This window comes from Lampetra fluviatilis, unplaced genomic scaffold (genome assembly GCF_964198595.1).
Source record: "Lampetra fluviatilis unplaced genomic scaffold, kcLamFluv1.1 SCAFFOLD_869, whole genome shotgun sequence".
NCBI classification, from domain to species: Eukaryota; Metazoa; Chordata; class Hyperoartia; order Petromyzontiformes; family Petromyzontidae; genus Lampetra; species Lampetra fluviatilis.
This window is the reverse complement of record NW_027621446.1, coordinates 1-14,119: the sequence shown is the minus strand read 5'-3', so window position 1 is coordinate 14,119 and position 14,119 is coordinate 1. Positions and strand designations below refer to the sequence as shown.

The 14,119-nt window shown below is 61.0% G+C and overlaps 1 protein-coding gene across 1 annotated transcript in view; it reads right to left on the bottom strand.

The window, feature by feature from the left end:
* LOC144955268 (cell division cycle protein 16 homolog) overlaps positions 1–10,455 on the bottom strand; it is a gene marked incomplete at both ends in the record, with an annotated part of 33,639 nt that extends 23,184 nt beyond the window's left edge. The window contains 2 exons of the mRNA XM_078885546.1: positions 435–498; positions 10,303–10,455. Of these exons, the coding sequence (XP_078741672.1) occupies positions 435–498; positions 10,303–10,455 (217 nt within the window). The remainder of the gene's footprint in view (positions 1–434; positions 499–10,302) is intronic.
* Positions 10,456–14,119: the final 3,664 nt, after the last annotated feature.

Below are 14,119 nucleotides of genomic sequence, written 5' to 3'. Positions count from 1 at the left end.
GAGTAGGTGAGTGGTTGGGTGAGTGAGTGGGTGAGTGGTTGGGTGAGTGAGTAGGTGAGTGGTTGGGTGAGTGAGTAGGTGAGTGGTTGGGTGAGTGAGTAGGTGAGTGGTTGGGTGAGTGAGTAAGTGAGTGGGTGGGTGAGTAGGTGAGTGGTTGGGTGAGTGAGTAGGTGAGTGGTTGGGTGAGTGAGTAAGTGAGTGGTTGGGTGAGTGAGTAGGTGAGTGAGTGGGTGGGTGAGTAGGTGAGTGGTTGGGTGAGTGAGTAGGTGAGTGGTTGGGTGAGTGAGTAGGTGAGTGGTTGGGTGAGTGAGTAGGTGAGTGGTTGGGTGAGTGAGTAGGTGAGTGGTTGGGTGAGTGAGTAGGTGAGTGGTTGGGTGAGTGAGTAGGTGAGTGGTTGGGTGAGTGAGTAGGTGAGTGGTTGGGTGAGTGAGTACCTCATTCCCTATGGCCTTGATCTTGTTGAGTGCGTCTGTGAAATGTTTGTGCGCTGCCGTCCAGCTGCGTGGGGCACAGGAGAGACAACGGTGGCTGGGACCACCAACGCATAGAGACCCGCACACCCACCACACAGAGACCCACAGACTCACACAGAGACCCACAGACTCACACAGAGACCCACAGACTCACCACACAGAGACCCACAGACTCATACAGAGACCCAGAGACTCACCACACAGAGACCCGCACACCCACCACACAGAGACCCACAGACTCACACAGAGACCCACAGACTCACACAGAGACCCACAGACTCACCACACAGAGACCCACAGACTCATACAGAGACCCAGAGACTCACCACACAGAGACCCGCACACCCACCACACAGAGACCCACAGACTCATACAGAGACCCAGAGACTCACCACACAGAGACCCACAGACTCACACAGAGACCCAAACAGAGACCCACAGACCCACACAGAGACCCACAGACTCACCACACAGAGACCCACAGACTCACACAGAGACCCAGAGACTCACCACACAGAGACCCGCACACCCACCACACAGAGACCCACAGACTCACACAGAGACCCACAGACTCACACAGAGACCCACAGACTCACCACACAGAGACCCACAGACTCATACAGAGACCCAGAGACTCACCACACAGAGACCCGCACACCCACCACACAGAGACCCACAGACTCACACAGAGACCCACAGACTCACACAGAGACCCACAGACTCACCACACAGAGACCCACAGACTCATACAGAGACCCAGAGACTCACCACACAGAGACCCGCACACCCACCACACAGAGACCCACAGACTCATACAGAGACCCAGAGACTCACCACACAGAGACCCACAGACTCACACAGAGACCCAAACAGAGACCCACAGACCCACACAGAGACCCACAGACTCACCACACAGAGACCCACAGACTCACACAGAGACCCAGAGACTCACCACACAGAGACCCGCACACCCACCACACAGAGACCCACAGACTCACCACACAGAGACCAACAGACTCATCACACAGAGACCCACAGACTCACCACACAGAGACCCACAGACTCACACAGAGACCCAGAGACTCACCACACAGAGACCCGCACACCCACCACACAGAGACCCACAGACTCACCACACAGAGACCAACATACTCATCACACAGAGACCCACAGACTCACACAGAGACCCACAGACTCACACAGAGACCCAAACAGAGACCCACAGACCCACACAGAGACCCGCACACCCACCACACAGAGACCCACAGACTCACCACACAGAGACCAACATACTCATCACACAGAGACCCACAGACTCACACAGAGACCCACAGACTCACACAGAGACCCAAACAGAGACCCACAGACCCACACAGAGACCCACAGACTCACCACACAGAGACCCAGAAACTCACCACACAGAGACCCGTAGACTCACCACACAGAGACCCATAGACTCACCACACAGAGACCCGCACACACACCACACAGAGACCCACAGACTCACACAGAGACCCACAGACTCACCACACAGAGACCCGCACACCCACCACACAGAGACCCACAGACTCACACAGAGACCCACAGACTCACAGAAACCCAAACAGAGACCCACAGACCCACACAGAGACCCACAGACTCACCACACAGAGACCCACAGACTCACCACACAGAGACCCACAGACTCACCACACAGAGACCCGTAGACTCACCACACAGAGACCCACATACTCACCACACAGAGACCCACAAACTCATCACAGAGACCCACAGACTCACCACACAGAGACCCAGACTCACCACACAGAGACCCATAGACCCACACAGAGACCCACAGACCCACACAGAGACCCACAGACTCACCACACAGAGACCCACAGAGTCATCACACACTGACCCACAGACTCACCACACAGAGACCCACAGACTCATCACACAGAGACCCACAGACTCACACAGAGACCCAAACAGAGACCCACAGACCCACACAGAGACCCACAGACTCACCACACAGAGACCCACAGACTCACACAGAGACCCAGAGACTCACCACACAGAGACCCGCACACCCACCACACAGAGACCCACAGACTCACCACACAGAGACCAACATACTCATCACACAGAGACCCACAGACTCACACAGAGACCCACAGACTCACACAGAGACCCAAACAGAGACCCACAGACCCACACAGAGACCCGCACACCCACCACACAGAGACCCACAGACTCACCACACAGAGACCAACATACTCATCACACAGAGACCCACAGACTCACACAGAGACCCACAGACTCACACAGAGACCCAAACAGAGACCCACAGACCCACACAGAGACCCACAGACTCACCACACAGAGACCCAGAAACTCACCACACAGAGACCCGTAGACTCACCACACAGAGACCCATAGACTCACCACACAGAGACCCGCACACCCACCACACAGAGACCCACAGACTCACACAGAGACCCACAGACTCACCACACAGAGACCCGCACACCCACCACACAGAGACCCACAGACTCACACAGAGACCCACAGACTCACAGAAACCCAAACAGAGACCCACAGACCCACACAGAGACCCACAGACTCACCACACAGAGACCCACAGACTCACCACACAGAGACCCACAGACTCACCACACAGAGACCCACAGACTCACACAGAGACCCACAGACTCACACAGAGACCCACAGACTCACACAGAGACCCAAACAGAGACCCACAGACCCACACAGAGACCCACAGACTCACCACACAGAGACCCACAGACTCACACAGAGACCCACAGACTCACCACACAGAGACCCAGAAACTCACCACACAGAGACCCGTAGACTCACCACACAGAGACCCACATACTCACCACACAGAGACCGACAAACTCATCACAGAGACCCACAGACTCACCACACAGAGACCCAGACTCACCACACAGAGACCCAGAGACCCACACAGAGACCCACAGACCCACACAGAGACCCACAGACTCACCACACAGAGACCCACAGAGTCATCACACACTGACCCACAGACTCACCACACAGAGACCCACAGACTCATCACACAGAGACCCACAGACTCACACAGAGACCCAAACAGAGACCCACAGACCCACACAGAGACCCACAGACTCACCACACAGAGACCCACAGACTCACACAGAGACCCAGAGACTCACCACACAGAGACCCGCACACCCACCACACAGAGACCCACAGACTCACCACACAGAGACCAACAGACTCATCACACAGAGACCCACAGACTCACCACACAGAGACCCACAGACTCACACAGAGACCCAGAGACTCACCACACAGAGACCCGCACACCCACCACACAGAGACCCACAGACTCACCACACAGAGACCAACATACTCATCACACAGAGACCCACAGACTCACACAGAGACCCACAGACTCACACAGAGACCCAAACAGAGACCCACAGACCCACACAGAGACCCACAGACTCACCACACAGAGACCCAGAAACTCACCACACAGAGACCCGTAGACTCACCACACAGAGACCCATAGACTCACCACACAGAGACCCGCACACCCACCACACAGAGACCCACAGACTCACACAGAGACCCACAGACTCACCACACAGAGACCCGCACAACCACCACACAGAGACCCACAGACTCACACAGAGACCCACAGACTCACAGAGACCCAAACAGAGACCCACAGACCCACACAGAGACCCACAGACTCACCACACAGAGACCCACAGACTCACCACACAGAGACCCACAGACTCACCACACAGAGACCCACAGACTCACACAGAGACCCACAGACTCACACAGAGACCCACAGACTCACACAGAGACCCAAACAGAGACCCACAGACCCACACAGAGACCCACAGACTCACCACACAGAGACCCACAGACTCACACAGAGACCCACAGACTCACCACACAGAGACCCAGAAACTCACCACACAGAGACCCGTAGACTCACCACACAGAGACCCACATACTCACCACACAGAGACCCACAAACTCATCACAGAGACTCACAGACTCACCACACAGAGACCCAGACTCACCACACAGAGACCCATAGACCCACACAGAGACCCACAGACCCACACAGAGACCCACAGACTCACCACACAGAGACCCACAGAGTCATCACACACTGACCCACAGACTCACCACACAGAGACCCACAGACTCATCACACAGAGACCCACAGACTCACACAGAGACCCAAACAGAGACCCACAGACCCACACAGAGACCCACAGACTCACCACACAGAGACCCACAGACTCACACAGAGACCCAGAGACTCACCACACAGAGACCCGCACACCCACCACACAGAGACCCACAGACTCACACAGAGACCCACAGACTCACCACACAGAGACCAACAGACTCATCACACAGAGACCCACAGACTCACACAGAGACCCACAGACTCACACAGAGACCCAAACAGAGACCCACAGACCCACACAGAGACCCACAGACTCACCACACAGAGACCCAGAAACTCACCACACAGAGACCCGTAGACTCACCACACAGAGACCCATAGACTCACCACACAGAGACCCGCACACCCACCACACAGAGACCCACAGACTCACACAGAGACCCACAGACTCACCACACAGAGACCCGCACACCCACCACACAGAGACCCACAGACTCACACAGAGACCCACAGACTCACAGAAACCCAAACAGAGACCCACAGACCCACACAGAGACCCACAGACTCACCACACAGAGACCCACAGACTCACCACACAGAGACACACAGACTCACCACACAGAGACCCACAGACTCACACAGAGACCCACAGACTCACACAGAGACCCACAGACTCACACAGAGACCCAAACAGAGACCCACAGACCCACACAGAGACCCACAGACTCACCACACAGAGACCCACAGACTCACACAGAGACCCACAGACTCACCACACAGAGACCCAGAAACTCACCACACAGAGACCCGTAGACTCACCACACAGAGACCCACATACTCACCACACAGAGACCCACAAACTCATCACAGAGACCCACAGACTCACCACACAGAGACCCAGACTCACCACACAGAGACCCATAGACCCACACAGAGACCCACAGACCCACACAGAGACCCACAGACTCACCAAACAGAGACCCACAGAGTCATCACACACTGACCCACAGACTCACCACACAGAGACCTACAGACTCATCACACAGAGACCCACAGACCCACACAGAGACCCACAGACTCACCACACAGAGACCCACAGACTCACACAGAGACCCAGAGACTCACCACACAGAGACCCGCACACCCACCACACAGAGACCCACAGACTCACCACACAGAGACCAACAGACTCATCACACAGAGACCCACAGACTCACCACACAGAGACCCACAGACTCACACAGAGACCCAGAGACTCACCACACAGAGACCCGCACACCCACCACACAGAGACCCACAGACTCACCACACAGAGACCAACATACTCATCACACAGAGACCCACAGACTCACACAGAGACCCACAGACTCACACAGAGACCCAAACAGAGACCCACAGACCCACACAGAGACCCACAGACTCACCACACAGAGACCCAGAAACTCACCACACAGAGACCCGTAGACTCACCACACAGAGACCCATAGACTCACCACACAGAGACCCGCACACCCACCACACAGAGACCCACAGACTCACACAGAGACCCACAGACTCACCACACAGAGACCCGCACAACCACCACACAGAGACCCACAGACTCACACAGAGACCCACAGACTCACAGAGACCCAAACAGAGACCCACAGACCCACACAGAGACCCACAGACTCACCACACAGAGACCCACAGACTCACCACACAGAGACCCACAGACTCACCACACAGAGACCCACAGACTCACACAGAGACCCACAGACTCACACAGAGACCCACAGACTCACACAGAGACCCAAACAGAGACCCACAGACCCACACAGAGACCCACAGACTCACCACACAGAGACCCACAGACTCACACAGAGACCCACAGACTCACCACACAGAGACCCAGAAACTCACCACACAGAGACCCGTAGACTCACCACACAGAGACCCACATACTCACCACACAGAGACCCACAAACTCATCACAGAGACTCACAGACTCACCACACAGAGACCCAGACTCACCACACAGAGACCCATAGACCCACACAGAGACCCACAGACCCACACAGAGACCCACAGACTCACCACACAGAGACCCACAGAGTCATCACACACTGACCCCCAGACTCACCACACAGAGACCCACAGACTCATCACACAGAGACCCACAGACTCACACAGAGACCCAAACAGAGACCCACAGACCCACACAGAGACCCACAGACTCACCACACAGAGACCCACAGACTCACACAGAGACCCAGAGACTCACCACACAGAGACCCGCACACCCACCACACAGAGACCCACAGACTCACACAGAGACCCACAGACTCACCACACAGAGACCAACAGACTCATCACACAGAGACCCACAGACTCACACAGAGACCCACAGACTCACACAGAGACCCAAACAGAGACCCACAGACCCACACAGAGACCCACAGACTCACCACACAGAGACCCAGAAACTCACCACACAGAGACCCGTAGACTCACCACACAGAGACCCATAGACTCACCACACAGAGACCCGCACACCCACCACACAGAGACCCACAGACTCACACAGAGACCCACAGACTCACCACACAGAGACCCGCACACCCACCACACAGAGACCCACAGACTCACACAGAGACCCACAGACTCACAGAGACCCAAACAGAGACCCACAGACCCACACAGAGACCCACAGACTCACCACACAGAGACCCACAGACTCACACAGAGACCCACAGACTCACCACACAGAGACCCACAGACTCACACAGAGACCCACATACTCACACAGAGACCCACAGACTCACACAGAGACCCAAACAGAGACCCACAGACCCACACAGAGACCCACAGACTCACCACACAGAGACCCACAGACTCACACAGAGACCCACAGACTCACCACACAGAGACCCAGAAACTCACCACACAGAGACCCGTAGACTCACCACACAGAGACCCACATACTCACCACACAGAGACCCACAAACTCATCACAGAGACCCACAGACTCACCACACAGAGAGCCAGACTCACCACACAGAGACCCATAGACCCACACAGAGACCCACAGACCCACACAGAGACCCACAGACTCACCACACAGAGACCCACAGAGTCATCACACACTGACCCACAGACTCACCACACAGAGACCCACAGACTCATCACACAGAGACCCACAGACTCACCACACAGAGACCCACAGACTCATCACACAGAGACCCACAGACTCACCACACAGAGACCCACAAACTCATCACACAAAGACCCAGACTCACCACACAGAGACCCACAGACTCACCACAGAGACCCACAGACGCACCACACAGAGACCCACAAACTCATCACAGAGACCCACAGACTCACCACACAGTGACCCAGACTCACCACACAGAGACCCACAGACTCACCACACAGAGACCCAGACTCACCACACAGCGACCCACAGACTCACCACACAGAGATCCACAGACTCACCACACAAAGACCCACAGACTCACCACAGAGACCCACAAACTCACCACACAGAGACCCACAGACTCATCACAGCGACCCAGACTCACCACACAGAGAACCACAGACTCACCACACAGAGACTCATCACAGAGACCCACAGACTCACCACACAGCGACCCAGACTCACCACGCAATGACCCACAAACTCATCACAGCGACCCACAGACTCACCACACAGAGACCCACAGACTCACCACACAGAGACCCACAGACTCACAACACAGAGACCCAGAGACTCACACAGAGACCCAGAGACTCACCACACAGAGACCCACAGACTCACCACACAGAAACCCAGAGACTCACCACACAGAGACCCAGAGACTCACCACACAGAGACCCACAGACTCACAGAGACCCGCAGACCCACACAGAGACCCACAGACTCACCACACAGAGACCCACAGACTCACCACACAGAGACCCACAGACTCATCACACAGAGACCCACATACTCACCACACAGAGACCCATAGACTCACCACACAGAGACCCATAGACTCACCACACAGAGACCCACAGACTCACCACACAGAGACCCACAGACTCACCACACAGAGACCCATAGACTCACCACACAGAGACCCACACAGAGACCCACATACTCACCACACAGAGACCCACAGACTCACCACACAGAGACCCACACAGAGACCCACAGACTCACCACACAGAGACCCACAGACTCATCACACAGAGACCCACACAGAGACCCACAGACTCACCACACAGAGACCCACACAGAGACCCAGAGACTCACCACACAGAGACCCACACAGAGATCCACAGACTCACCACACAGAGACCCACAGACTCATCACACAGAGACCCGCAGACTCACCACACAGAGACCCACAGACTCACCACACAGAGACCTGCAGACTCACCACACAGAGACCCACAAACTCATCACAGAGACCCACAGACTCACCACACAGAGACCCACAAACTCATCACAGAGACCCACAGACTCACCACACAGAGACCCACAAACTCATCACAGAGACCCACAGACTCACCACAGAGACCCACAAACTCACCACACAGAGACCCACAGACTCATCACAGCGACCCAGACTCACCACACAGAGACCCACAGACTCACCACACAGCGACCCAGACTCACCACACAGAGACCCAGAGACTCACCACACAGAGACCCACAGACTCACCACACAGAAACCCAGAGACTCACCACACAGAGACCCAGAGACTCACACAGAGACCCACAGACTCACAGAGACCCGCAGACCCACACAGAGACCCACAGACCCACACAGAGACCCACAGACTCACCACACAGAGACCCACAGAGTCATCACACACTGATCCACAGACTCACCACACAGAGACCCACAGACTCATCACATAGAGACCCACAGACTCACCACACAGAGACCCACATACTCACCACACAGAGACCCACAAACTCATCACAGAGACCCACAGACTCACCACACAGAGACCCACAGACTCATCACATAGAGACCCACAGACTCACCACACAGAGACCCACATACTCACCACACAGAGACCCACAAACTCATCACAGAGACCCACAGACTCACCACACAGAGACCCACAAACTCATCACAGAGACCCACAGACTCACCACACAGAGACCCACAGACTCACCACACAGAGACTCATCACAGAGACCCACAGACTCACCACACAGCGACCCAGACTCACCACACAATGACCCACAAACTCACCACACAAAGACCCACAGACTCACCACAGAGACCCACAAACTCATCACAGAGATCCAGACTCACGTACAAACCCACCCACCCCACCCCACCCCACCCCCCACCCCCCCCCACCCCACCCCCCCCCACCCACCACCCCCACCCCCACCCCACCCCACCCCCCACCCCCACCCACCACCCACCACCCCACCCCACCCCCCCCGACCCCACCCCCCACCCCCACCCCCCACCCCCACCCCACCCCCCCCACCCACCACCCCCACCCCACCCCACCCCCCCCGACCCCACCCCACCCCACCCCCCACCCCACCCCCCCCCACCCCCCACCCCCACCCCACCACCCACCACCCCCACCCCACCACCCACCACCCCCCACCCCACCCCCCACCCCCAGCGTCCTCACTTCTCGTTCTGGAAGGCGACGACCCCCATCTCGTGCAACACGAAGGGGTCCTCGGGGGCGATGCTCAACGCCTTGCTGAAGAACCTCTCGGCCAGACGCGGGTTGTTGGTGAGGCCGTACTCCAGGCCGATGTACAGCAGCGGCAGGTGGCACCTGGGGGGGTGAGGGGTGAGGGGGGTGGTGAGTGAGGGGGGGTGGTGGGGGGTGGGGGGGGTGGTGAGTGAGGGGGGGTGGTGAGTGAGGGGGGTGGTGAGTGAGGGGGGTGGTGGGTGAGGGGGGTGGTGAGTGAGGGGGGTGGTGAGTGAGGGGGGTGGTGAGTGAGGGGGGTGGTGGGTGAGGGGGGTGGTGAGTGAGGGGGGTGGTGAGTGAGGGGGGTGGTGGTTGAGGGGGATGGTGAGTGAGGGGGGTGGTGAGTGAGGGGGGTGGTGAGTGAGGGGGGTGGTGGGTGAGGGGGGTGGTGAGTGAGGGGGGTGGTGGGTGAGGGGGGTGGTGGGTGAGGGGGGTGGTGAGTGAGGGGGGTGGTGAGTGAGGGGGGTGGTGGGTGAGGGGGATGGTGAGTGAGGGGGGTGGTGAGTGAGGGGGGTGGTGAGTGAGGGGGGTGGTGAGTGAGGGGGGTGGTGAGTGAGGGGGGTGGTGGGTGAGGGGGGTGGTGGGTGAGGGGGGTGGTGGGTGAGGGGGGTGGTGAGTGAGGGGGGTGGTGAGTGAGGGGGGTGGTGGTTGAGGGGGATGGTGAGTGAGGGGGGTGGTGAGTGAGGGGGGTGGTGAGTGAGGGGGGTGGTGGGTGAGGGGGGTGGTGAGTGAGGGGGGTGGTGGGTGAGGGGGGTGGTGGGTGAGGGGGGTGGTGAGTGAGGGGGGTGGTGAGTGAGGGGGGTGGTGGGTGAGGGGGATGGTGAGTGAGGGGGGTGGTGAGTGAGGGGGGTGGTGAGTGAGGGGGGTGGTGAGTGAGGGGGGTGGTGAGTGAGGGGGGTGGTGGGTGAGGGGGGTGGTGGGTGAGGGGGGTGGTGGGTGAGGGGGGTGGTGAGTGAGGGGGGTGGTGAGTGAGGGGGGTGGTGGGTGAGGGGGATGGTGAGTGAGGGGGGTGGTGAGTGAGGGGGGTGGTGAGTGAGGGGGGTGGTGGGTGAGGGGGGTGGTGAGTGAGGGGGGTGGTGAGTGAGGGGGGTGGTGAGTGAGGGGGGTGGTGGGTGAGGGGGATGGTGAGTGAGGGGGGTGAGTGAGGGGGGTGGTGAGTGAGGGGGGTGGTGGGTGAGGGGGGTGGTGAGTGAGGGGGGTGGTGGGTGAGGGGGGTGGTGAGTGAGGGGGTGGTGAGTGAGGGGGGTGGTGAGTGAGGGGGGTGGTGAGTGAGGGGGGTGGTGGGTGAGGGGGATGGTGAGTGAGGGGGTGGTGAGTGAGGGGGGTGGTGAGTGAGGGGGGTGGTGGTGAGGGGGGTGGTGAGTGAGGGGGGTGGTGAGTGAGGGGGGTGGTGGGTGAGGGGGATGGTGAGTGAGGGGGGTGGTGAGTGAGGGGGTGGTGGGGTGAGTGAGGGGGGTGGTGAGTGAGGGGGTGGTGAGTGAGGGGGGTGGTGAGTGAGGGGGGTGGTGGGTGAGGGGGGTGGTGAGTGAGGGGGGTGGTGAGTGAGGGGGTGGTGAGTGGGGGGTGGTGGGTGAGGGGGGTGGTGAGTGAGGGGGTGGTGGTGAGGGGGTGGTGGGTGGGGGTGGTGGGTGAGGGGGGTGGTGGTGAGGGGGGTGGTGGTGAGGGGGGGTGGTGGGTGAGGGGGGGGTGGTGAGGGGGGTGGTGAGTGAGGGGGTGTGGTGAGGGGGTGGTGTGTGGGGTGGTGGGGAGGGGGTGGTGAGTGAGGGGGGTGGTGAGTGAGGGGGGTGGTGAGTGAGGGGGGGTGGTGGGTGAGGGGGGTGGTGAGTGAGGGGGTGGTGGTGAGGGGGGTGGGTGGGGGGGTGGTGGTGAGGGGGGTGGTGGTGAGGGGGGTGGTGTGTGAGGGGGGTGGTGGGTGGGGGGGGGGGTGGGGGTGGTGTGTGGGGGTGGTGGTGTGAGGGGGGTGGTGGTGTGGGGGTGGGGTGAGTGGGGTGGGTGGTGAGGGGGGTGGTGGGTGGGGGGGGTGGGGGGTGGGTGTGAGGGGGGTGGTGGTGGGGGGGGGGTGGTGGGGGGTGGTGGTGGGGGGTGGTGTGGTGAGGGGGTGGTGGTGGGGGGTGGTGAGTGAGGGGGGTGGTGGGTGAGGGGGGTGGTGGGTGAGGGGGTGGTGTGTGGGGGGTGGTGGTGGGTGGGGGGGGTGGTGGGTGGGGGGGGTGGTGGTGGGGGGGTGGTGGTGGGGGGGGTGGGGGGGGTGGGTGTGGGGGTGGTGTGTGAGGGGGGTGGTGTGTGGGGGGGGTGGTGGTGGGGGGGTGGGTGGGGGGGGGTGGTGGGGGGGGGGTGGTGGTGAGGGGGGTGGTGTGTGGGGGGGGTGGTGTGTGGGGGGGTGGTGGGTGGTGGGGGGGTGGTGGGTGAGGGGGGGGGGTGGTGGTGGGGGGGTGGTGGGTGGGGGGGGTGGTGGGTGGGGGGGGTGGTGGTGTGGGGGGTGGTGGGTGAGGGGGGTGGTGGGTGGGGGGGTGGTGGGGTGGGGGGTGGGTGGTGGGGGGGGTGGTGGGGGGGGTGGTGGTGGGGGGGGTGGTGGTGGGGGGGTGGTGGGTGTGGGGGGGGGGGTGGTGGGGTGGGGGTGGGGGGGTGGTGAGTGAGGGGGGGTGGTGGGTGGGGGGGGGTGGTGGTGGGGGGGTGGTGGGTGAGGGGGGTGGTGGGGTGGGGGGGGGGTGGTGGGGGTGGGGTGGTGGGGGGGTGGTGTGTGAGGGGGGGTGGTGTGGTGAGGGGGGTGGTGAGTGGGGGGGGTGGTGGGTGGGGGGGTGGGGTGGGTGTGGGTGGGGGGTGGTGAGTGTGGGGGGTGGTGGGGTGGGGGGGGTGGTGGGTGGGGTGGGTGGTGGTGAGGGGGGGTGGGTGGTGGGGGGGTGGTGGGGTGGGGGGGGTGGTGGGTGGGGGGGGGGTGGGTGGGGGGTGGTGGTGGTGGGGGGGGTGGTGGTGAGGGGGGTGGTGGTGGGGGGGGGGTGGTGGGGGGTGGGGGGGTGGGTGGGTGGTGGGGGGGGGTGGTGGGTGGGGGGGGTGGTGTGGTGGGGGGGTGGTGGGGGGGGGGTGTGGGGGGGGTGGTGGGTGGGGGGGGTGTGGTGGGGGGGGGGTGGTGTGGGGGGTGGTGTGGTGGGGGGGGGGTGGTGGGGGGGGTGGTGAGGGGGGTGGTGGTGGGGGGGTGGGTGGTGGTGGGGGGGGGGGTGTGTGGGGGGGTGGTGGGTGGGGGGGGTGGTGGTGGGGGGTGGTGGGTGGGGGGGTGGTGTGTGGGGGGGTGGTGGGGTGGGGGGGTGGTGGTGGGGGGGTGGTGGGTGGGGGGTGGTGGGTGAGGGGGGGGTGGTGGGTGGGGGGGGTGGTGGGTGAGGGGGGTGGTGTGTGGGGGGGGGGTGGGTGGGGGGGTGGTGGGGTGGGGGGGGTGGTGTGTGTGGGGGGTGGTGTGTGTGGGGGGTGGTGGTGTGTGGGGGGTGGTGGGGGTGGGGGGGGTGGTGGGTGAGGGGGTGGTGTGTGAGGGGGGTGGGTGGGGGGTGGGGGGGGTGGTGTGGGGGGGTGGTGGTGGGGGGGGGTGTGTGTGGGGGGTGGTGTGTGTGGGGGGGTGGTGGGGGGTGGGGGGGGTGGTGGTGAGTGAGGGGGGTGGTGAGTGAGGGGGGTGGTGAGTGAGGGGGGTGGTGGGGGGTGGGGGGGGTGGTGAGTGAGGGGGGTGGTGAGTGAGGGGGGGTGGTGGGGGTGGGGGGGGTGGTGA